The sequence below is a fragment of the Pongo abelii genome, chromosome 2, assembly GCF_028885655.2.
Source record: "Pongo abelii isolate AG06213 chromosome 2, NHGRI_mPonAbe1-v2.0_pri, whole genome shotgun sequence".
NCBI classification, from domain to species: Eukaryota; Metazoa; Chordata; class Mammalia; order Primates; family Hominidae; genus Pongo; species Pongo abelii.
In genome coordinates this window covers 134,660,757-134,685,219 of record NC_085928.1, presented here as the reverse complement: position 1 = coordinate 134,685,219, position 24,463 = coordinate 134,660,757, and the positions used below count along the sequence as shown (strand labels likewise).

At 40.3% G+C, this 24,463-nt stretch overlaps 1 protein-coding gene across 2 annotated transcripts in view; it reads left to right on the top strand.

The window, feature by feature from the left end:
* The window catches only part of KAT2B (lysine acetyltransferase 2B), a 115,658-nt gene that overhangs the window by 21,503 nt on the left and 69,692 nt on the right, over window positions 1-24,463 (top strand). For both annotated transcript variants that reach the window (XM_024245200.3, XM_024245201.3), the window contains exon 2: window positions 12,322-12,448. In XM_024245200.3, the coding sequence (XP_024100968.1) occupies window positions 12,322-12,448 (127 nt within the window). The remainder of the gene's footprint in view (window positions 1-12,321; window positions 12,449-24,463) is intronic.

Genomic DNA, 24,463 nt, shown 5'->3' with positions numbered 1-24,463 from the left:
ATTCTGCGACACACTGGAGAAACTTCAGAACACCTGTCTTTGAAGTGATAGTTACTATCAGTTCTTGCCTTTTAAAATATAACTTTATTGAATTATGATTTAGGTACCATAATATTCTCTAGTTTTAAGTGTACAATTCAATGATTTTTAAGAAATTGACAAGTTGTACAATCATCACCACAATCTACCTTTTAGAAGATTTCCATCACCTCCAAAGGATCTTTGGGTCCATTTACAGTTAACCCTGTTCCTACCCACCACCCCAGATGACCACTAATCTTTCTGTCTCTATAAATTTGCCTTTTCTGGATAGTCATGTAAATGGAAGTGTACAGTATGTGGCCTTTTATGACGGGCTTCTTATGCTGAGTGTAATGTGTTTGAGATACATCCATGTTGTAGCATATGTCAGCACTTCTTTATTTTTCATTGCAAGTAATAATCCATTATATGACTAGAACACATTTTGCTTATACGTTAACTAGTTGATAGACATTTAGATTATTTCTGCCTTTTGGCTATCATGAATAATGTTACTGAGGCCTCTGCATGCAAGTCTTAGTATGGATATATTTCTGTTTCTCTTGGGTAGATACTTAGTGGATTTGCTGGGTCATGTGGTAAATTTATGTTTAACTTTTTGAAAAAATTGTTGTTTCTTTAAAAAACTGTGGGCTGGGCACCATGGCTCACGCCTGTAATCCCAGTACTTTGGGAGGCCAAGGCGGGCGGATCACCTGAGGTCGGGAGTTTGAGACCAACCTGGCCAACAGGGAGAAACCCTGTCTCTACTAAAAATACAAAATTAGCTGGGCATGGTGATGCATGCCTGTAATCCCAGCTACTGGGGAGGCTGAGGCAGAAGAATCACTTAAACCCAGGAGGTGGAGGTTGCAGTGAGCTGAGATCGCGCCATTGCACTCCAGCCTGGGCAACAAGAGAGAAACTCTGTCTAAAAACAAACAAACAAACAAAAAAACTGTGGTAATGCTGGGCATGGTGGCTCATGGCCTGTAATCTTAGTACTTTGGGAGGCTGAGGTGGGAAGATCACTTGAGCCCAGGAGTTTGAGACCAGCATGAGTAACATAGTAAGACCCTGTCTCTACCAAAAAATAAAATAAAAAAAATTATCCAGGTGTAGTGCTACATGCCTGCGGTCCTGTCTACTCAGGAGGCTGAAGTTGGAGGATTGCTTGAACCCAGGAGGTTGAGGTTGTAATAAGCCGTGATCATACCACTGCACTCCTGGGCAACAGAGTGAGACCTTGTCTCAAAACAACAACAACAACAACAACAACGAAACTGTGGTAAAATATAGATGATCTAAAGTTTACCATCTGAACTATTTTTAAGTGTCTAGTTCATTGGTATTAAGAAATTCACATTATTGTGCAATCATCACCACCATCCATCCACAGAACACTTTTCAGCTTGCAAAACTGAAACTCTGTGTTCATTAAACAGTAACTCCCTCTTCCTTCCTCCAACCCCTCGGCAACCACCATTCCTATCTCTATGAATTTGGCTACCATAGGCACCTTATCTAAGTGGAATCATACAGTATTTGTCATTTTGTGACTATTTTACTTAGCGTAGCATCCTCAAGTTTCATTCAAGTTGTGGCATGTGTCAGAGTTGCCTTTCTTTTTAAGGTTGTATAATAGCCCTTTGAATGTATATATTACGTTTTACTTATTTATTCATCTCTCAAGGGATGCTGGGGTTGCTTGGACCTTCTTGCTGTTGTGCTTAATAATGATGCTAGAACATGGGTGTCCAAATATTTCTTTGACTTCTTACTTTTAATTCTTTTGGGTATATACCCAGAAGTGGAATTGCTGCATCATATGGTAATTCCATTTCTAATATTTTGAGGAACTGTCATACTGTTTTCCATAGCAGCCATACCATTTTACATCTTCAGCAGGAACATTCAAGGTTTCCAGTTTCTCTACATCCTCTCCAACACTGTTTTCTGTTACTTTTGTGGTAGCCATGCTACTGGGAGTGAGGTGGCATTTCACTGTAGTTTTAATTTGCATTTTTGTACATATATATGAAAAAATATATAATATATGAAAAAATATAATATATAATATAAAAATATATAATATATATAATATATTATATATTAATATATAATATAACATATAATATACTATATATGTTATATAAATATATATTTATATAATATACATTATATATAATATGTAATAATATATAATATATTATATTATATATAATATATAATATAATATAATATATAATATATAATATAATATAATATATAATATATAATATAATATAAAATATATTATATTATATAATATATATTATATTATATTATATAATATATTATAATTTTTTATTTTATATATAATATATAATATATTATATATTATACATAAAATATATTATATATTATATATAAAATATAACATATATAATTATATATATATATATAATTTTTAGATGTAGTTTTGCTAATTTTTAGATGTAGTTTTGCTCTGTCACCCAGGCTGGAGTGAAGTGGCATGATCTCGGCTCATTGTAATGTCCACCTCCCGGGTTCAAGCGATTCTCTTGCCTTAGCTTCCCGAGTAGCTGGGATTACAGGCATGCACCACCATGCCCAGCCAATTTTTGTATTTTTAGTAGAGACGGGGTTTCACCTTGTTGGCCAGACTGGTCTTGAACTCCTGACCTCAGGTGATCCACCTGCCTCAGCCTCTCAAAGTATTGGGATTACAGGCGTGAGCCACTGTGCCTGGCCCATTTTCATAATTATTAATGATGTTGAGCATCTTTTCATGTGTTTATTGACCATTTGTATATCTTCTTTGGAGAAGTGTCTGCTCAAGTCCTTTGCCCATTTTAAAATTTCGTTGTTGTTGTTGTTGTTGAGTTGTAGGCATTCTTTATATATTCTGGATATTAACCCCTTATCAAATATATGGTTTGCAAATATTTTCTCCCATTCTCTGGGTTGCCTTTTCACTCTGTTGTGTATGTCTTTTGGTGCACAGAAATTTAAAGTTCTTACTAATTCCAGTTTATCTGTTTTTCTTTTGTTGCCTGTGTTTTTGTTATTTATTTCGAGACAGGAACTTGCTCTGTTGCCCAGGCTGGAGTACAGTGGCACAGTCATGGCCCATTGCTGCCTCAAACTCCTAGGCTCAAGGGATCTGCCCGCCTCAGCCTCCTGAGTGGCTGTGACTGCAGGCGTGCACCACTATGTCCAACTAATTTTTAAAATTTTTGTAGAGATGGAGTCTTGTTTGTTGCTTAGGCTGGTCTTGAACTCGTGACCTTCCCAACGTGCTGGGATTATACCCCTGAGCCACCACACCTGGCCGCCTGTGCTTTTGGTGTTATATCCAAGACACCCTTGCCTAATCTAGTATCATGAAGATTTTTTCTGTATTTTCTTTTAAGAGATTCTTTTTTTTGTTTTTCTTTTGAGATGGGGTCTTACCGTGTTGCCCAGGCTGGAGTGCAGTGGTGCGATCTCACCTCACAACAACTTCTGAGTAGGCCCTTTTTGTTTTTTTTTTGAGATGGTTGCTCTGTTTCCCAGGCTGGAATGTAGTGGTACAATCTCAGCTCACTGCAACCTCTGCCTCCCGGGTTCAAGCAATTCTCAGCCTCCCAAGTAGCTGGGATTACAGACGTGCGCCACCATGCCTGGCTAATTTTTGTATTTTTAGTAGTGACAGGGTTTCACCATGTTGGCCAGGCTGACCTTGAACTCCTGACCTCGTGATCCAACTGCTTCGGCCTCCCAAAGTGCTGGGATTACAGACATGAGCCACCACGCCCAGCCGAGATTCACAGTTTTATGTTGAAGTCTTTCATCTATTTTGAGTTCATTTGTGTGTGTGTTATTAGCTAAGGGTCCAACTTCATTCTTTTGCACGCAGATACCTAGTTTTTCCAGCGCCATTTATTGAAAAGACTGTCCTTTCTCTATTGAATGGTCTTGGCACACTTGTCAAAATCATTTGACCGTTATCTGTGAGGGTTTATTTCTGGGCTATCTATTCTGTTCCATTAGTATATAAGAAGCTAGCAAACTGTTTTCCAAAGTGGTTGTACCTTGTTACATCCCACAAACACTGTATGAGGATTCCAATTTTTCACATGCCTGATAATTTGTTATTGTCTGCTCCTTTTGAAAAAAGAATTTATTTTGTGTTTAATTGACACCTAATAATTATACATATTGATGGGGGCATAGTGTGGTGTTTTGAAACATGTATACATTGTGTAATGGCCAAATCGGTGTAATTAGCATGTTCATCACCTCAATCACTTGTCATTTCTTTGTGATGAGAACATTCAAAATCCTCTCTTGTAGCTATTTTGTAATATGCAATATATTATTGTTAACTGTAGTCACTCTGCTGTGCGATAGAACACCAGAACTTACTCCTCCTGTCTATATTTGGTTAGAGATATCTTATTGGGTGTGAAGTTACGGTTTTGATCCTTGACATTTAAACATTATGCCTTTGTCCAGCATGGAGCAGAGAGGTAGTGAATAAGAGTGAGGCCTTCCTCTCTCACAACCACAATGCCAATTACCTGCCTGGACACATTTGGTGCTTCTACAGGGTAGAATGAGTAACCCCAGGCAAGTCTCTTATCACCTAAAGCCTCAGCTTTCTTTTTTAATAATGGCAATAATTCATACTTTACTTACATCGGGTGAGATAAGAATACATGTACATTTTTAATTTTGGGTGCTAAATAAATGTTGGATTCACAGTTACACTGAATAAATTTTCCATCGACGTGTTCTTGCTGTGGGACTCCTTGACACTAATTTAAGTTTTCCAACAAATGTGACTTTCCAATATTTTAAGCATGACAGAATCCTGCTAGACAGCTGGCTGTTTTTCTCCTGTTCCTCTGGATGTCACTCACATATCTTCACACCGATCTCACTCATTAACACTGCGTGAACTGTGAGCTCTCCACCCCTTGTGTGTCTGTAATCTGGGTTGTGACCACTTGTTTATCCAGTTTATCTTCTTTCTTATCATCCATCCTGGTTTCTGCATACTATAACAACATCAGTTGCATACTATTGACCTCTAACCCTGGATCCTGTTGGGATGAAAACATTATCCCAGTCCTGTTGAAAGTAGTGCAGTGGCCTTTTCTTCCTTCTTGGTTCTGCAATGTCTGCAGAGACTTGCTCTTGGGGGAGGTGAAGTCATCTGGGTAGCTTTCCCCTCCCTGTGCCCAGGTTGCTAGCTGCTACGGTATAATTGGCTTGGCAGTGCACTCCCTAAAAGGTTGTCCTTCAGCTGGTACTTCATTAAAGCTGCAAGACCAACTCTCTTGGGAGTTCCCTTAGACAGCAGCTGTCATGCCTAATTAAGGAGAGACATGGGAAAGGTGTTTTGAAAGGAGACCTCTTATCTCAGAGAACAGCGGCCAGGCCTGAGCATTGGAATGGGGAGTTGAAGGTCAAAGTGGAGGGCATGGAAGCAGCAGCTCAGAAAACTTGGCAGAAAATGCTTTGCTGGCAGTCAAGGATAAGAGCATTGACTGTTTTTTAAAGGACATAGTATGTCCTTTTTAGCAAATCAAGCAACGAGTCCCATATGTATTAAAAATTTTGTACACTTAGGTTGTTAGGTGTCCCATGGAGCATGCACATGTGCAAGAACCAATTTTCATATCCTACAAAAAATACTGAAACAAGTAAGGAAAACTCAAGGGATTCTCAGATATATCAATAGGGTATAACTTTAATGAGTTAGGACCACTTAGGGATGCTGAGACTATTCTGTGCTTAAACTGTTAGGGTCCATAGTGAAGACCTGGAGCTTGGGGGTGGAGTCCCTCTATAGTCTAGTGCACCAATATCGAATAGAAATATGGGGGCCACATATATTATTTAACATTTTCCAGTAGTCCTGTGTATTAGTTTCTTAGGCCTGTCATAACAAATAACCACAAAATATATGGCTTAAAACAACAAATAGAGTTTTTTTTTATTCACAGTTTTGGAGGCTAGAAGTCTGAGATCAGGATGTCATGTGGGCCACACTCCTTTTGAAGGCTGTAGGGAAGAATCCTTCCTTGCCTCTTCCTAGCATCTGGTGGTGCTTGGCAATCCTTGGCATTGTTTGGCTTATAGTGAGACCCTGGTCTGTCTCATAGTGAGATCCAGCCTCTGCTTCTGTCTTCACTTGGCTTTCTTTACTGTTTGTCTGTGTCTGTCTCCAAATCTCCTTCTTCTTTCTCTTAGGAAAACACCAGTCATTGGTTTTAGGGCTTAGGATAATTTCATCTGCATATCCTTAACTGATCACATCTGCAATGAACCTATTTCCAAATATGGCCCCATTCTGAGGTTCCAGGGGAACATGAAGTTTATTTAATATTATTATTATTTGAGACAGTCTCGCTCTGTCACCTAGGCTGGAGTGCAGTGGTGCCATCTCAGCTTACTGCAACTTTGGCCTCCTGGGTTCAAGCAATTCTCCTGCCTCAGCTTCCCGAGTAGCTGGGATTACAGGCGTGTGTCACTATGCCTGGCTAATTTTTGTGTTTTTAGTAGAGACAGGGTTTCACCATGTTGGCCAGGCTGGTCTCGAACTCCTGACCTCATGTGTGATCCTCCCACCTCGGCATCCCAAAGTACTGGGATTACAGGCATGAGCCACCGCAGCTGGCTGGGACATGAACTTTAGGGCACACACTATTTAACCCACTGCGCCGCATTAAAAAAAAAAATCAGAAAAGCCAAAAATTTAATTTTATTAATTCTAATGTTTACTTTAACTGAATATTTCAAAATATTATTATAATATGTAATCGATATAAAATAATTCTTAATGTGATATTTTAACATTCTTTTTTAATACTAAGTCTTTGAAATTCAGGGCATATTTTCAAACACTCATAACACATCTCAATTTTTATTGCCAATTTTTAAAGACTCCGTATTTGCTTGTGGCTGGCTGCCACATCTTGGACAGCACAGTTGGAGTGCTGCGGGGCTGACAAAACTTTTATACTTCTCAGTGTTTCACCCCATGTTGTCTCCCTCTCTTCATTCTTCTTAGTTTTCAGGGAATTTTAATTTGTTTGGAAAGTCTCAGTCATTATGAACAAAAGAAATAAAAATCTACTTTGTACTGGGATCCCAAGACTCAGTGGAGGAAGTAAAATCAGCCAATTTTGAAAGAAAAGATCTTTATTCAGTTACATTTTTAAGCATCAGTGTTTATTGTATGGTAGAATTCATTAAGCACTCTATCACAAGTGGTTTCAACACGTGCGGTTAATATTCAAGCTGTAACTTTTTTTTTTTTAATTGAGTAGGGGAAATATAAGACCTTATTATTACAAATCTCCCTGCCATGAGATTTGTGACTCACCCATTTATGAGCCCCCAGTGAACACAGCCATTATTCTCTGTCATGTTAAGACAAGAAGGGGCATAAATAAACTTTTTTTCTGGGCTGACTGAACTTTGTTGCAACAATGAAGTTAAGATCTACATCTCTAAAACTCTGTGTTGTCTTCTCCAAGAATTTAAAGCTTGTTACTTGTTAGCATGCATCTCAGGGCAAGGCAGAATTTTATAAGCAAGCCCATAGGAAGAAAAGTTTTAGATCCTTGAATTCTTTATTTTATTTATTTTTTATATTTTTTTAAACTTCTGAGACAAGGTCTCACTCTGTCACCCAGGCTGGAGTGCAGTGGTGCGATCTTGGCTCACTGCAACCTCTGCCTCCCGGGTTCAAGCGATTCTCCTGCCTCAGCCTCCCAAGTAGCTGGGATTACAGGTGACCACCACCACACCTGGCTAATTTTTGTATTTTTAATAGAGACGGGGTCTCGCCATGTTGGCCAGGCTGGTCTCGAACTCCTGACCTTAGGTGATCTGCCTGCCTTAGCCTCCCAAAGTTCTAGGATGACCTGTGCCTGTCCCGTCTGGCTTAATTTCATTTCTTTTCTCTTTCTTTCTTTCTTTTTTTTTTTTTTTTTTTTTGAGGCAGGGTCTTACTCTGTCACCCAGGCTGGACTGCAGTGGCGCAATCTTGGCTCACTGCAACCTCTGCCTCCCGGGTTCAAGTGATTCTGCTGCCTCAGCCATCTGAGTAGCTGGGATTACAGGTATGCACCACCATGCCGACTAATTTTTGTATTTTTAGTAGAGATGGGATTTCACCATGTTGGCCAGGCTAGTCTCAAACTCCTGACCTCAGGGGATCCGCCTGCCTCGGCCTCCCAAAGTGCTGCAATTATAGGTGTGAGCCACTGTGCTCGACCCTGTCTGGTTTAATTTCAACCCGTCTTTACCCACTGTGCTGTAGCCACATTGGCCTTTACTTTCTGTTGAGCAAGCCAGGCACTCTCTTGCCTTTGTGCTAGCTGTGTTTCCCTTATACCAGATACCTAATGACCAACTCCCACCTTTCTTCAAGTCTTTGCTCTAAGATCATCTCAAAAAGTCCTAGTTAAAATTATACCTTTTATCCCACCCTCTGCTAAGTTCCCTGTACTCATCCTTTTTTCTTTCTTTCCATAGCACCATTACATTCTCCAGTATATTCTATAATTTACTCATTTGTGTTAATCTTGTTTTCCCCCATCCCCGGCTACCCCTAATGTAATCTCCAGGAGAGCAGAATCTTTGTTTCATAGTCAATAGTACCTGGCATGTAGTAGGCCTCAATAAATATTGTTGAAAGAATGAGTCAGTGTGCATAACTGCTTGGCTTGAAATGCCGTTCTCCAAACTCAAGGTGTTTTTGGTTATTACTGTTTTTTCCTTCTAGGTTTGGCCTGCCATATTTAATTGCTTTGTTGGGGCCGTTTAGTCATTTCTCTTTCTCAAACTGAAGGTCCTTTGGGAAAGGGCTGTGGATCAGACCAACTATTCAGAAAAGCTGGAGGCTTAGGGAGTTCCTGGAAGTAGCTATGCGGCAACTAAGAGAGGTTGGTCCACAATAAGGGTGGTTTCCTCTGACTCTACAAAATCTTAGTGATACTTTTGTAGAGGAAGAAAGCTGTTTTCCCTTTACCATTTTAGGTGCATTGGCTGGGGCCCTGTCAGTCAGACTAACAAAATACATTAACAAGAGAAAAACAAAAACAAGCTTATTGACATATTCATTGGGCATGAACATGAGAGCACCCAGTGAAGAGTAACTCAAGGAGGTAGTTAGAACTTGGGCTTATAGGCTATCTCAGCAAAGACTAGTAAATTTTTAGAGAAGTGAGAAGACAAAGGAAAAGGACCTTGAGCTGCTAGGGACAGCAGATTGTGGGAAGGCAAGTGTGTGGGGAAACCAATGGTAGATTAGGGCTGGTTTTAGCAAGGTTTGTTATGTAGATTCCCCTGGTACCCTATCTGGGCTGATAAAGGTCTAGAGTTGTCTCCATGATCAGCTTCTGTCCTTCTTGTTAGAGAGGGAAGGGGGGATACCTTTAAAAATTTATGTCCTGCTTCTGGGGATATAGGGGAGGGCAGAGAGCTTTTCTTTTTCTTTTTCTTTTTTTTGAGACAGAGTCTCACTCTGTCGCTCAGGCTGGAGTGCAATGGCGCAATCTCAGCTCACTGCAACCTCTGCCGCCCGGGTTCAAGTCATTCTCCTGCCTCGGCCTCCTGAGTAGTTGGGATTACAGGTGCCTGCCACCATGCCCTGCTAATTTTTATATTTTTAGTAGAGACGGGGTTTCACCATTTAAGACTGGCCAGGCTGGTCTTGAACTCCTGACCTCATGATCCACCCGCTTCGGCCTCCCAAAGTGCTGGGATAACAGGTGTGAGCTGCTGCGCCCGGCCAAGCTTTTCTTATATCTGCATTTTAATAACCCTTTGGCCAAAGTTGTATATTTTGGTTTGCCATATTCTGCTATTCATTGTCTTCATTGTAAATTCTCATGACAATTTCCTTCAAGAACATGGACTCTGAGACCTTTGCAACCTCTGAAGAGGTGGATGGCTCATTACAGAGAATTTCAAGGCCAGTTTCAGCCTGGCAACAGAGAACTCTGGGGGTAAGAGTTGGGCCTGCCTGATGCCTAGACAAAAGACGGTCACTTGAGCTACTCACTGGGGGATATAGCTATGGGGATGCTGATGTAGGTGCTTCTCCTGGCCCTGCCTTCTCCATCCTCATTAATACAAAATGGGAAAAGCAGTCAGGTTAGGTGTTCCAGATTCACATGGCCCACTGAAAAGGACTCATCCAAAAGCAGATTTTTCTTCTACCACGACCCTTCTTACCTTGCCAATCGTTTATTCTCCTTTTTTTTTTTTTTTGAGATGAAGTCTCCCTCTGTTACCCAGGCTGGAGTGCAGTGGTGCGATCTTGGCTCACTGCAAGCTCCACCTCCCAGGTTCACACCATTCTCCTGCCTCAGCCTCCTGAGTAGCTGGGACTACAGATGCCTGCCACCATGCCCAGCTAATTTTTTGTATTTTTAGTAGAGATGGGGTTTCACTATGTTAGCCAGGATGGTCTCGATCTCCTGACCTCGTGATCCACCCACCTCGGCCTCCCGAAGTGCTGGGATTACAGGCGTGACCCATTGTGCCTGGCCTCGGCCTCTCTTTTCTTATACTGTTATACATATATACACACTTCAGAAATGATCTCTATCCTGGATAATTTTATGTATGAGGTCAAAGCAGCAGCCACTCTGACCATTTTCTTCAAATTAGACTTATGCTGCTGGTCACGGTGGTGCACGCCTGTAATACTGGCACTTTGGGAGGCCAAGGTGGGCGGATCACCTGAGGTCAGGAGTTCGAGACCAGCCTTGGCAACATGGCGAAACCCTGTCTCCACTAAAAATACAAAAATTAGCCGGGTGTGGTGGCGCACACCAGTAACCCCAGCTACTCGGAATGCTGAGGCACAAGAATCGCTTGAACCTGAGAGGTGGAGGATGCAGTGAGACAAGATCTTGCCACTGCACTCCAGGCTGGGCAACACAGAGAGACTCTGTCTTAAAAAAAAAAAAAAAAAAAAAAAAAAAATGTTTGGATAACTGTATTACAAAAATAAAAATAAGTCAACATTAATAATATCTTTTCTTTAACCCATATATCCAAAATAATACATTTAAACATATAATTTCAATATATAATATAAAAATTGTTAATTATATATTTTATATTTTGCACTAGTCTTCTAAATCGGTATATTTTGCTACTACAGTGCAGTTTGATTTGAACTAGCTGGATTTCCAGTGCTCAATAGCCACATGTGGCCAGAGGCTACCATACTGGATAGTATATGTAGATGGCTCTACCCTAGAGTGACTTCATCTGTGTTACATGTTATTCTAACAATGTATCTTCTGGTTTCCCAGCCACAGCTGACTTGAATTAGTAAATAAATGGTGAGAGTGATCAAGTGCTAAGAATAGTAGAGAAGGGGCAGAAGAATTATTTTCATAAGTGGCTGGGGTCATTCATTGCAAGCACAAATGAAAGGTATGAACCTTTCATAACTTGAGACCTGCTGAAGCATACAATGTGGTACCTGGTAGAATAATTGATAATTTCTCATGCTTGCCTTCCATTTCATAGGTCAAATCACTTAAAGAAGGCCACATCATGTTCACTCTTGTCTACAAACATAGGGAAGTGTGAAGAGTATGTGGACAAAGTTAAGGAAGCTTTCTATCAAGTGTTGCTAAAATAATGGCGTTCTAGTACAGGAAACCTGGGAAATAGATGTATAAGTAGAAACCCAGGACTACATGATGAAACCCTCTTCATTTCTAAAGCTGGGAGCTCACAGAAGTCTTGGAGGAGCCTGCAAGTGTGCCTTCAGCTGGGTGTACCCCATCTCATCTTCCTAAGATTGCTAACTTCTTCGGTTCTATGGGTTTCCCTTCTGGTCCATGGGGCAGAGATGCAGCTGGTGCCTTGGAACCTGCAAGGCTCAACCTTAGCCTAGACCTTAGCTGTGTTTGTGGGACATCAGGAGTCTGGCTTGTGGATTTGGAAAGTCCAGTCTTTTGAGACGGACTTTCTTGGAACTCACCACTTCATGGACACCCACTGGGGGCAATGGTAGCAAAGTGTGTGGGTCAGCTGCGTGAGCTGTAGCATGCAGATTCCAGCCAGCAGAAAACAAAAGAAAACAAAAAGCAAAGCACTCAAATCAAATACCACCCTTGGGTTTTCTATTTTTCTCTTGTGTATATGGAAGACGACAAAGTCAGAGGTGAGGGGATAGCTGTCATATAATTAGTGTACATTGTTCTCATGTAAAGCCATCAGTCCACAGCTGCCTGTTAAATAATTTTGTCTCTTTCTTTATTCCTTTTTTAGGCCGAGGAGTCTTGTAAATGTAATGGCTGGAAAAACCCTAACCCTTCACCCACTCCCCCCAGAGCCGATTTGCAGCAAATAATTGTCAGTCTAACAGAATCCTGTCGGAGTTGTAGCCATGCCCTAGGTGAGTTCCTAAATCTTCAAGGAAAGTATAACGAGTTCATTGTAGCCTGAGACTCTTAACTTACTGAATTGTGTGGGTTCACCAAATTTGAATGCTATGTACCTCTCTCTGTATGAGACCAACAACAAGAGTCTCTCTAGTCTCACGAGGTTGCTGGGAAGGGCTTCTCATGAGAGACAAATGCTGCACTGTGTGCAGTGACTTTGTCCCTTCTTAATTTCAAGAGCTGAGTTGGACTGGGGGCTTGCCAAATAAGATGAAACATGACAATTGAACTAGTTAGCACGAATGATGTGTAACATGTCCTGATTCATTTTGGGGGTTGGGGCCTGAGGGTCTTTGACCTCAGGGTTGAAACCTCAACCAACTGGTTTAATGATAATAATTATCATTTTTATTATTTCTGTTGCCCTGAACTTTCTGGGGTGCTTCATTTTATCTTCATATTCCTTAGTTTTGTGTATCTGATAGCTCTTTCTTCACTGGGCTGCTCTTTATTGTGTTTATTGAATGTTTACTGGTGGTTTCCCTTTCAACTTTCTTATCTGACCCTGCAAAATAATCATTGTCCGTGATGGCACAGTAGGCCCTGCTGCAGTCACTCAAAAGGACTGTGCTAGTATGTTGTTCTTTGTCCTAATACTAGTTGTATGATTAAAATATTAAAAAAAATCATATGTTGTTTGAGTAGATAAAAGTTGAGGAATTAGTTTTTCCTAGATACTAAAATTTCAGTCCACGAAGAATCTTAGACTATTTTTACTTTTCTGCCTTCAGTTATACAGTCTCCCCCAAAATGTCAACAAGGCCAGTTTGCTGTCCATGACTACAAGAACATAGCTCTCACTGGGCAGAACGTTCTTGCTAAGGTACTTGCTCTTTCCACCTGACCATTATAAGTGGGTGACTTCTTATGCCATAATTTCTATAGAGCTTCCTGCTTACAAGAAATGGTGTCGCCTCCAAGGTTAGCATGGTGTTAGGTCGTCTGAAATTTTATTTTGTACTCAGACAGTATTTCAATATTTACAGAGGATAAAAGTAGATAATGTGATCTTCCCAAGAAGTCATCACATTGGAATAACCTTCTGAAAATAGAAATAGTCCTGATCTCACAAAAGCAACACACTAATAATTTCATCATTTTGTCGACTTAATTGGTATCTCAAATAATGTAAGCTGAGTTTTGAAGCACTCAATACAGAGCAAAAATTTCAAAAGTTAGAGAACTGTCCTTGATTATAATTTGCCTTTTTTTTTTTAAAAGCAAAACAAAACAAAACAAAACAACCACTAACTATGAATGAAGTGAATGGAGTTTAGGATTGCCTCAGGAAATATGATGTAATAAATGTCTGGACTCAAGAAATCCTTAAGCCCTAGGCTTGAAGTGTATTTGTTATTGATTGGGAAATCCTATTATCCTACATCAATTAACATGTAAAACAGGATCTTCTTTCTTTCTTAGCTGAGCAGATTGTCTCCATTCTAAGCACGTAAACACACATGAATGCCTGAAGGCAGAAACAGTGGTTTGCAAAAAAAGCCAACTTTGTTTCCTTTTTTATTTCTTAACAAGCTTTGAAAACAAATGCGCTCATTCTGCGATACATAATCAAGAATGAAGAATGAAAAAAAAAAATCACATATCCTTTGACCTGGCAAATCCATGCCAGAAATTTAATCTGTGTGTAAATTAAGATGTGCCCTCAAATTAAACTAAAAGGACTGTGACAGTGTTTTATGGCCTTACTTACGATAATAAAAAGCATGAAACAACCTAAATATTCCAATTTAGGAGATGATTGTGAAGAAATCAGGTAATAAAGCAGCTTGATAGGAGGTTTTATAATTTAGGACTAAATTATTGGATCTATCAGCCTGAGTTCAAATCCTGACTCTATAACCAGTAGCTGTGAGTATGAGCACATTACTTAATCTGCCTGGACCTCAGTTTTTTCAGCTCTGAAATGGGTTAATACATAGTAGTATTTACCTTGCAGGATCATTGTGAGGATTAAATGAGATAAGAAAAAATCTTAGACTAGTACCTGGCATGTAAATACATGATTATTGGCTGATGTTGTTAGTAGTAGTGGTATTTTAACACTATCAGGGTTCTTTCACGTCACACAACAGATATATACTCTGTCTGGCCTAAATAAGAAAACAATGCATATAAAAAGGGTACTAGTAGCTTCTAGAAGCTGAAAACAATGGGAAAACAGGTTTTGATCTCGTTTGGGGATCTCAGCTGCAGAAGTTCACAGACCTTCTGTTCAGTCTGCTGCCACTGAATGATTTAGGATTCAGCTCCAACTGCCTCTGTCCCTGTGAGTATTAGTTCAGGATTTAAATACCCTGTGGAGGAGCTTGTGCCTGTTATGTGTCTAACTCCGAATTTTACCCCGAGGGAACTTCTTAGTTGGTCCTTTCCCAAATACAGGATGCTGACTCAGGAACAGCATTGATGTTTCATGAGTATAATTCCATTTTATTAGTTTAGAAAATATAATACTGTAAGGCCGGGTGTGGTGGCTCACGCCTGTAATCCCAGCACTTTGGGAGGCCCAGGCAGGCGGATCACGAGGTCAGGAGTTCGAGACCACCCTGGCCACCATGGTGAAACCCCGTCTCTACTAAAAATACAAAAATTAGCTGGGCATGGTGGCAAGCACCTATAATCCCAGCTACTCGGGAGGCTGAGGCAGGAGAATTGTTTGAGCCTGGGAGGCGGAGGTCACAGTGAGCCGAGATCACGCCACTGCACTCCAGCCTGAGCGACATTGCGAGACTCCGTCTCAAAAAAAAAAAAAAAAAAGAAAAAGAAAAGAAAATATAATAGTGTAAAACTTTTTTCTATTTTACTCAACACAGAACACTTCTGTGACCAGATGTGTGGGGTTTTTTTTTTTTCCTTCACTCACCAAGCAATTCTCCCACTCTCTGAACACTAGCTGGAGGTCCCATAATTCATTTCGGTTCTGACGTGATCTACCTGGAGATAGCATCACATCCCACAGGTTAAGGGCTCAGTCCCACAATACTGCTCCCACTTCAGATGCCAATTCCAAGTCCCAGGTTGTGACCTTTGCTTCTGACCGACCAGCTATAAATCAGGGTTCCCATCATACCCCTTCCTTGGTTTCAATAATTTGCTAGGATGGCTTACAGAACTCAAGGAAACACTTCAGTTTACTGGTTTAATATAAAGGATACAAGACAGCCAGATGAAGGGATGCACATAGCAAGGTTTGGGGAAGGAGAGTGAAGCTTCCTTGCCTCTCCAGGTGCACGACCCCTCAGGCACCTGCACATGTTCAGCAACCTGGAAGCTTGAGCCTGTAATCCCAGCTACTTGGGAGACCGAGGCATGAGAATCGATTAAACCTGGGAGCAGAGGCTGCAGTGAGCTGAGATCTCACCACTGCAGCCTGGGCGACAGAGCGAGACTCCATCTCAAAAAACAAAAAAATTTTTTTTTATAGGGCTTTATCTCTATGCTTTCCCTCCCTTACCTTTCTTGTAGGTTGATGGGTGGGGCTGAAGGTTCCAATCCTTTAATCCTCTAATAACCTGGTCTCTCTGGTGAGCAGCTTCATCCTGGGTTATCTATGCACTATCTTAAGTCACCTCATTAGCATAAACTCAGGTATGATCGAAAGGGGCTCATGATGAACAATAAAAGATACTCCTCCTGCTCAGGAAATCCCAAGGGTTTTAAGAGCTTGTGACAGGAACTGGGACAAAGACCAAATATATTTCATACTATACCACAAACATGTATTTTAATATATATGATCAGGAAAAGATCTGGAAGGTTGTATATTGAGTTGCTGACTGATTCTCTCAGGGTACTGGGGGTATAGGTATTTAAAAAATATTTCCCCCTACTCCTTCCTTTCTTCCTTGTTTCTTCTCTATTCTTTAGTCTGCTTTCTTAAAACTGAAATTACTGCACATTTTCAAGTGGTCTTGGAATTATTGTTGGAATGCCAGTGTTTATTTATTGGTCTTAGTATAACGGCTCTAGAAAACCTTCTTCTGAGATTACTCTTCCTTCCTCCCTCCTTTCCGTGCTTTTTAAAAAACTTTTTTTTTCTTAATGGAAAGTTTCAAACACTCGTAAGGGCAGAAGGGATAGTTTAATGAACTGCCTTGGACTCAGCACCCAGCTGTAATGATTATTTACATTTGCCAATTTTGTTTTATCTAACCTCCTGCTTTTATTTGCCAGAGTATTTTAGCAAGTTTCCTATATTTTTTCTTATCTTATTCATGCAGATATCTTCTTAATTGTTACCGACAAAGTACAAGTTGGGGTCTAGGGAATTCTGTTAGGAATTATGCAAGCCCGAATTCTCGAATACATTTCAGTTGGTATACATTGTTGTTCTGTTTTCACATACAGTAGTCACCATTCTGAGCATGGTTGATTTACTCACCAGTAATTGTACACACGAAATGAAATGTTCTTGAATTTGTCAGAACAAAACATACTGGCTTATTGATTGAGATAGTATCAATTCTATGGATTAAATGTTGGGTTTCTTTTGCCTCAGCCGTATATGTTCTTTGGAGCTCTGGTTTTATGTAGTCTCCTGACAATTTCTTTCATCCCAGTCATCTTTGGTCTGCCATAATTTAATACTATTCTGTGTTTCATGGACATAAAACACAGAAGTGAGATAGTCTGATCAAGTAGAAAGAACATTCAATTGGGAACTAGGAAGTAAGAATTCTAGCCTGTCTGGGTATGGTGGTTTGTGCCTGTAATGGCAGCTACTCAGGACGCTGAGATGGGAGGATCCTTTGAGCCCAGGAGTTTGAGGCCAAAGTGAGCTGTGATGGGGCCACTGTGTGTGTAGCCTGGGAGACAGAGCAAAACCCCACCTCTAAGAAAACAAAACCAAGAAAAGAATTCTAGCTTGGCCCTGCAGTTTACCAGGTTCCTTAACCTTTTTGCTGTTTAGTATCTCCATCCACAGAATGAAATGGTTGGTCTAGACCTATGCTGTACAATACAGTAGCCACTGGCCACATGAAATCTGTTTACTCTGAATTGAGATATGCTGTAAGTGTAAAATACACACAGTTTCTGAAGACATCGTAAGCAAAAACAATGCAAAATGTCTCAGTAATTATATTTTATATTGATTATATGTTGAAATGATAATATTTTGAATATGTTGGGTTAATGTATTATTAAAATTATTTCTACTGGAAAATTAAAAATTACATATATAGCTCACGTTATATTTCGATTGAATTGTGATGGTTTAGAATATTCTAGTTCATTCTCTGAAATTATATTTGGGATTGGCACAATAATATTCAGTTTACAAAAATTCGACAAAGGGATCTAACAAAGTGCTTTAGTTGGTCCCAGCATTTCTCCTTATTTTAGTATTAATAAAGATTTTTGTTATTTTGGGACTGCTATTTAAAAAGCAGCTTGGGTCTTGCGTGGTGGCTCACACCTGTAATCCTAGCATTTTGGGAGGCTGAGGCAGGTGGATTGTTTGAGCCCAGGAATTCGAGACCATCTTGGGCAACATGGCGAAACTCCACCTCTACAAAAAATACAAAAATTAGCTGGTGTGGTGGCATGTGCCTGTAGTCCCAGCTACTCAGGAGACTAAGGTGGGAGGGAGGATGGCCTGAGCCTGGGAGGTAGAGTTTTCAGTGGGCCAAGATCGCACCACTTGCACTCCAGCCTGGGTGACAGAGTGAGGCCCTGTCTCAAAAATAAATAAATAAATAAAAAAGCAGCCTGTTTTTACGAGCGGGAAAGTAGGAAACAAATCCTTGCGATCAAAACATAATTGGAATTTCTGTTGTTATTTTGGATTCCATTGTTCTGAACTGTTTCAGAATAGACTGATTATTAAATTTGTCTAGTAATAATATTTTAGTTTATATAGAGGTTTTTTGATTATTTTTCAATGTTGTCACCTTTTTCTTTCTCTTCTGTCCAGGCTGGTGTGCAGTGGTGCGATCTCAGCTTACTGCAACCTCCCCCTCTTGGGCTCAAGCAATCCTTTCACTTCAGCCTCTTGAGTAGCTGGGACCACAGACATGCAGCAACATGCCCAGCTAATTTTTTTTTTTTGTATCTTTGGTAGAGACGGATTTTGTTATATTGCCTGGGCTGGTCTCAAACTCTTGAGGTCAAGCGATCTGCCCATCTCGGCCTCCCAAAGTGCTGGGATTACAGCTACCGCACCCTTCATCATCTTTTTCTGATATTTGTGTATATATATGTGTGTGTATATACACACACATATATATACACATTCAGCAGTGGGAACGAACTGTTTTTTGTCACTATAGATTCCTTGCTTTCCTGCTTGTTTACAGTAGGGAATTTCTTTTCTGTTAACTTTTAAAATTTTGAGTTAGGCAGACCCCTCACCGTACAACCAGAATTGATTCAAAGAGACTCCCAGAGCTTTTTTTTTTTTTTTTTTTTTTTGAGAAGGAGTCTCACTCTGTCACTCTGTTGCCCGGGATGGAGTGCAGTGGCGCGATCTCCACAATCTCAGCTCACTGCAACTTCCGCCTCCCAGGTTCAAGTGATTCTCCTGCCTCAGCTTCCCAGGTAGCTGGGATTACAGGCTTGTACCACCACACCCAGCTAATTTTTGTAATTATTATTATTATTATTTTTTAGTAGAGACGAGATTTTGCCAAGTTAGCCACGCTGGTCTCGAACTCCTGATCTCAGGTGATCCACTCGCCTCGGCCTCCCAAAGTGCTGGGATTACAGGCATGAGCCCCCACACCTGACCTCTTTTTTTTTTTTTTTTTTTTTTGCCACAGAGTCTGGCTCTGTCACCCAGGCTGGAGTGCAATGATGCAATCTCGGCTCACTGTGATTTCCACCTCCCAGGTTCAAGCTATTCTCCTGCTTCAGCCTCCCAGGTAGCTGGGATTACAGACGCCCACCACCATGCCTGGCTAATTTTTGTGTTTTTAGTAGAGATAGGTTTTATCATGTTGGCCAGGCTGGTCTCGAACTCCTGACCTCAAGTAATCTGCCCGCCTCAGCCTCCCCAAATGCTGGGATTACAGGCGTGAGCCACCGCTTCCAGCCTGAGACTCCCAGAGATTTTAAAGGAAGGTCAAGAGTTAGCTTTAACAATCACACTAGAGCTTACTTCTTGAGTATTATGAAGAAAATACTAGTATTTTTCTCATGGATATTTCAAGTATTTAAATCATTTAGGCAGGTCATTTGACTCAACACATTTTCTTTGATCATACGACATTTGCATAGACTTGTACCATATAATCGCCCCCTCAGTTCCCATTTACACATGTGCTGTGCAGATGCCAAAGGACGTAAACATTGGGCCCAGCTAGCACAATGACACAGCCTCCTGAATTGAGCCAGCATATTCCTCTTGGCTGGATGTCCACTGTTGGCTAATGTAGCCTTTCAGATGCCGGTTTCAGAGTTGTCAGGAGCTGTGGGTCGGGCACAGCAGGAGTTAAGGGGATAATACTGGTAATATTTTCTCTGCTCATTTGATATAAGTTATGTCTCCCTGACGTCCTCTGGTCATGAAGTCCTGTTTGATACCCCCTTCAAGTTCCTCCCTCTAGCACTGGCTGAATTTAGGCTTTTCCTCATTATTCCTTGCCTGTGTCTGCTGCAGCTTCTGGAGTTCTCATTTCCATTCCTGCATACCTGGCTTTCCCATAAAGTGATGATACAATGTGATCCCATTCTCCTGCTTAAACCCCTCTGAGCTTCTCATTATCCTCAGAGTGAAGGGTGATCTGTAGTTGAGCAAGCAGGTTCAGTTCATTGAGGCCTCTTTATTTTCAAAGCTTTTCTCCAATTATCTTCATTGCATTTTGGCCATCAGACTGCTCCATGTTCTCCAAAGGTTCTTTGAACTTTCTCCCACCTCTGCCTTAGATCTGGAAGCTCACACCACCTTCAATGCCTTTCCTTCGTTTTCTGCCAGGGAATTCTGCTTATCCTCCAAGGCTTGACTATAGAACTCTGTAGAGAGAATAAAGGCCTTCTTAGAGCTCTGTGGCAATGTTCCTTCTTGTATAACTATAATTATATACCAATCTGTACTGAACTGTGATTACGAGTTGACTTTTTCTCTAGTTTGTAATATATTTAGTTCATTGTGCATAATTGTGCTTATTCTTTTGTTGATAAATAGTCATTGAATTCAATAATGCTAAAATGAGGGCTGGTTGCATATATTTGCAGAGGAGCTTTCAAAGTTTATAATCTATACCTGCTGTGTCCAACACAGTAGCCACTAGCCATGTGTGGCTATTGAACACTTGCAATTTCACTAGTTTGAATTGTGCTGTAAGTGTGAAATGCACACAGGTTTTGAAGACTTAGTACAACAAGAGGAATGTAAATAGTAACTTTTAATATTGCATACATATTGAAAGAATAATACTTTGGTATATATTAGGTTAAATAAAATATATTATTAAATGAATTTCACCTATTTTATCTTTTTAAACACAGCTACTGGAATACTTAAATTTACACATGTGGCTTGCATTGTATTTCTACTGGACTGCTCTCATCTAATGGGCTCTTACTCTTAGGCTTCTCTTTTTTTTTCCAGTCCAGATCTGAGATTACAGAAAATGAAACCACTTTTAAATGATAAGCCTTTTGCACATTAGTCAATTTGACAGATTTCATTGCAGTCGTTAATTTTACCTCTTCTAGCCTTGATGCCAAATTCCCATGAACAAAAAATGTATTTGAGCAGCCTTTAAATCCTATTGTGTTATTTGCTTCTGGTCCAGAGGAGCAGGGGCGTGTTAGCTGCCTGCCCAGCTGCTGCCTGTTCACACTGCAGGGCATGTGAGGACTGGCTGGCTGTCTTCACGAGAAGTGAAGGCCAATGATACATGGAGCCAGAACTTAGTGAGGGTCACAGCACACAGTGACAGTGTGCTTCCTGTTCTCAGCAAGGTTGACAGCTGCACCGTGATTCTTGGCAGCAGTCATATGGCGGGTCACTCTCTGGCACTCTGGGTGTTTGCAAGTATGACACAGCACCGAGAGGTGCCAAGGTACACCCTTCTGGAGAGATCTAAAGAAGGCAAAGCCTCCCCTCGTCCCCTCACTTGCACCTTCTGTCTGCTTTCTTGTGTCCTTCACACAAAGTGGACACTGGGGGAACTGTGGCCCACCAAAAGGAATAAACTTTGCCACAACTCAAGGGTTGGTCAATCTTGGGTAATTAGTGTATATCAATGCTTTGTATCAGGCTCTTGGAAGACTATTTAAAGTAAAAGCAGGATTCTTTAATGATCAAATTCAGGTGGAGGAAAGATTGTAAAAAAACTTTTAATTTGCAAATAATTAAAAATTTACATAAAAGTCATGAGAATAATAACGAAGAATATCCCATAAATCCTTTCCCTAGATTTACCTATTAGTAACATTTTATTTTATTTGCTGTCATTGGCTCATATATATATATATGTATAAATGTATATAGAGAGTCTCATATATATATATATATATGAGTCTCTATGTATAAATTCGTTTTTCTGGAACTATATAAGAATAAGTTACTTATATATCATAGCCCTTCCTCCCCTAAATATTTCAATATACAGTTCCTAATAATAAGGTTTTCTTTTTTTGAAATGGAGACTCACTCTGTTGCTCAGGCTGGAGTGCAATGGTGCAATCTTGGCTTACTGCAGCCTCCGCCTCCTGGGTTCAAATGATTCTCGTGCCTCAGCTCCCCAAGTAGCTGGGATTACAGGTGCCTGCCACCATGCCCAGCTATTTTTTTTATTTTTAGTAGAGATGGGGTTTCATCATGTTGGCCAGGCTGGTCTCAAACTACTGACCTCAAATGATCTGCCCTCCTCAGCCTCCCAGAGTGTTGGGATTACAGGCGTGAGCCACAGCACCCAGCCACGGTTTTCTCTTAATAACCTCAGTTCAATTACCAACTTTAGTAAATTCAACATTAATATAATACCTTTATCTAATCTACTGTTTGTATTCTAATTTTATCTGTTGACCCAAAAATGTTCTTTATAACATATTTTCCTTTCCATTAAGCATCCACTCAAGAATCACATATCTGTTTAGTTGTCATGTCTCTTTAGTTTTCTTTAATCTGGAGTTCTTCAGCATTTTATTTTATTTTTTGACTTTTATAACAAGACCTTAAAGAACTGCCAAACGTAGATATGGCTTTCTAAAAAGATTAACATTTCTCTACAACCAAACCAAATAAACCAAAAAACCCCTCCCCACCAAATACATAAGCATTTGCAATGAGTATGGCAGACTAAAGGTTAGTACATAAGGTTTATTCAAGGTGGTAAGAAAAAGACTAACATCTTAAAAACCAAGCAAAGGAACCCAAATTGGCAGATACACAGGAGATCAAATACAAACGGCCAGTAGTATGAAAAACAAACAACTCCCTGGGCCTTCCGTTGAATGCACATCAAAACAGTGGAGAGTGCTTATTAATTTTCAAAAGATTGGTTAAATTACCGACGATGGTTCTCCACTGTAGGCAGAGCACAGGAAAAAGGAATATTCTCTCACTACTGATACAGTGTATATTGATGCACATCTTGATGAGGGAGGTTAAATTAGGGAGCAATACATCAAAGCTTTACATAACAGCGACTTCTTATCTTGAGTTTTGTGGCAGGTTGACTGCTATAGATTTGTGCATTGTAGTTTATAGATTTTTATTTTATTTTTTAATTTTTAATAATATGCTCCTAGACTCATAAATAATAGAGGCCTATCTCTTTAAGAAAACATACTTTTAGATAATTGAAGGGAGCCTATTTGCATCAAAAAGTCTTCTTAATAAAAGATTAAGAGAAGGGTTTCTTTTAATAATGAATGACTCTTTTTGGTTTAATATGAATTGATTGTCAGTATAGTAAATACTTTAGCTTTGCAGTTAGAGTGAGGTTCACCTGGGTGTTGACATGGGTTGGGATTAATTAGGTGACTGGTAAATCTAGAGATAGGTTAAACAAGTCTAATTCTGGTCAGCATCCCCAAAGACCCAGGAGTAGTCTCTGGATTTGGTAGAGATGGGGTTGTTTAAGGAAAGTGGTATTTTAGGAAGACTACCCTAGCACCAGAGAGAACAGTCTAGGGGGCTATTTTATTACAGTAGGTTTGACATTCCAATGGAAGAAAGGTAGGATGGGGAAATGCAGTGTCTCAGAGAGAATGAGGAAGCTCAGCGGAGTCTGGTGGCTGGTAATGTGTGGAAGGTAAAGGACACTAAAGGAATGAATGATGGGCTTGTTGGCAGAAACAGGGCCAGCAAGAGGTAGCTGCCATTTTGAGGAGGGCCATGAGGAGTTCAGTCTTTGAGTCATTTTCCATGATGGTGGTGCACCTATTTTGTTGGGATAGGGAGGATGGAAGGCGGGGTTCGGGGAAGATTGGAGCTGGAGAAGAGGTTAGCTGGTGATGTGTATTTGTTGAGAACAGAAAGGTCAGCGCTACTTCCTCAGAGATTGAGTTAGGTGAGAACTGAAAAGGATTTTTGGTCAAAAGGGATCTGTAGTTGGCCTCCTTGGAGAGAGGCTACATTGGAGGGTCTGAGAAGTTGGCACATTTAGACAACTATGTATTTATATAGTGTAGTAATAGCTGTTCTTGTCTGGCTTTCTTATTACAGGGAAGCTTCTCTTTGATAACAACTTGTCTGGACCTTTTTCCCCCCTTCTCCAGCAGACTGTCCACTCCATCTACTTTCATTTGATCTTCATCCACCTCATTGTTTATTCTAGGAAGCTTAACCTTTCTTATACAATATCCTCCTGCCTCAGTGCACCCCATACCACTCCAGACCTACATTTATTTCATTCTCAGAGGAAGAGCTATCCTCTTCTGCTGTGAAAGTTACTCACCCTTTATACAGTAGAGCCTCTTTCTTCTCTTCTGGGAAACTGTTGCTGCTTTATTTACATTTTCCCCCATCTCCATCTCCCTATTCCTTTCTACTTTGGTTT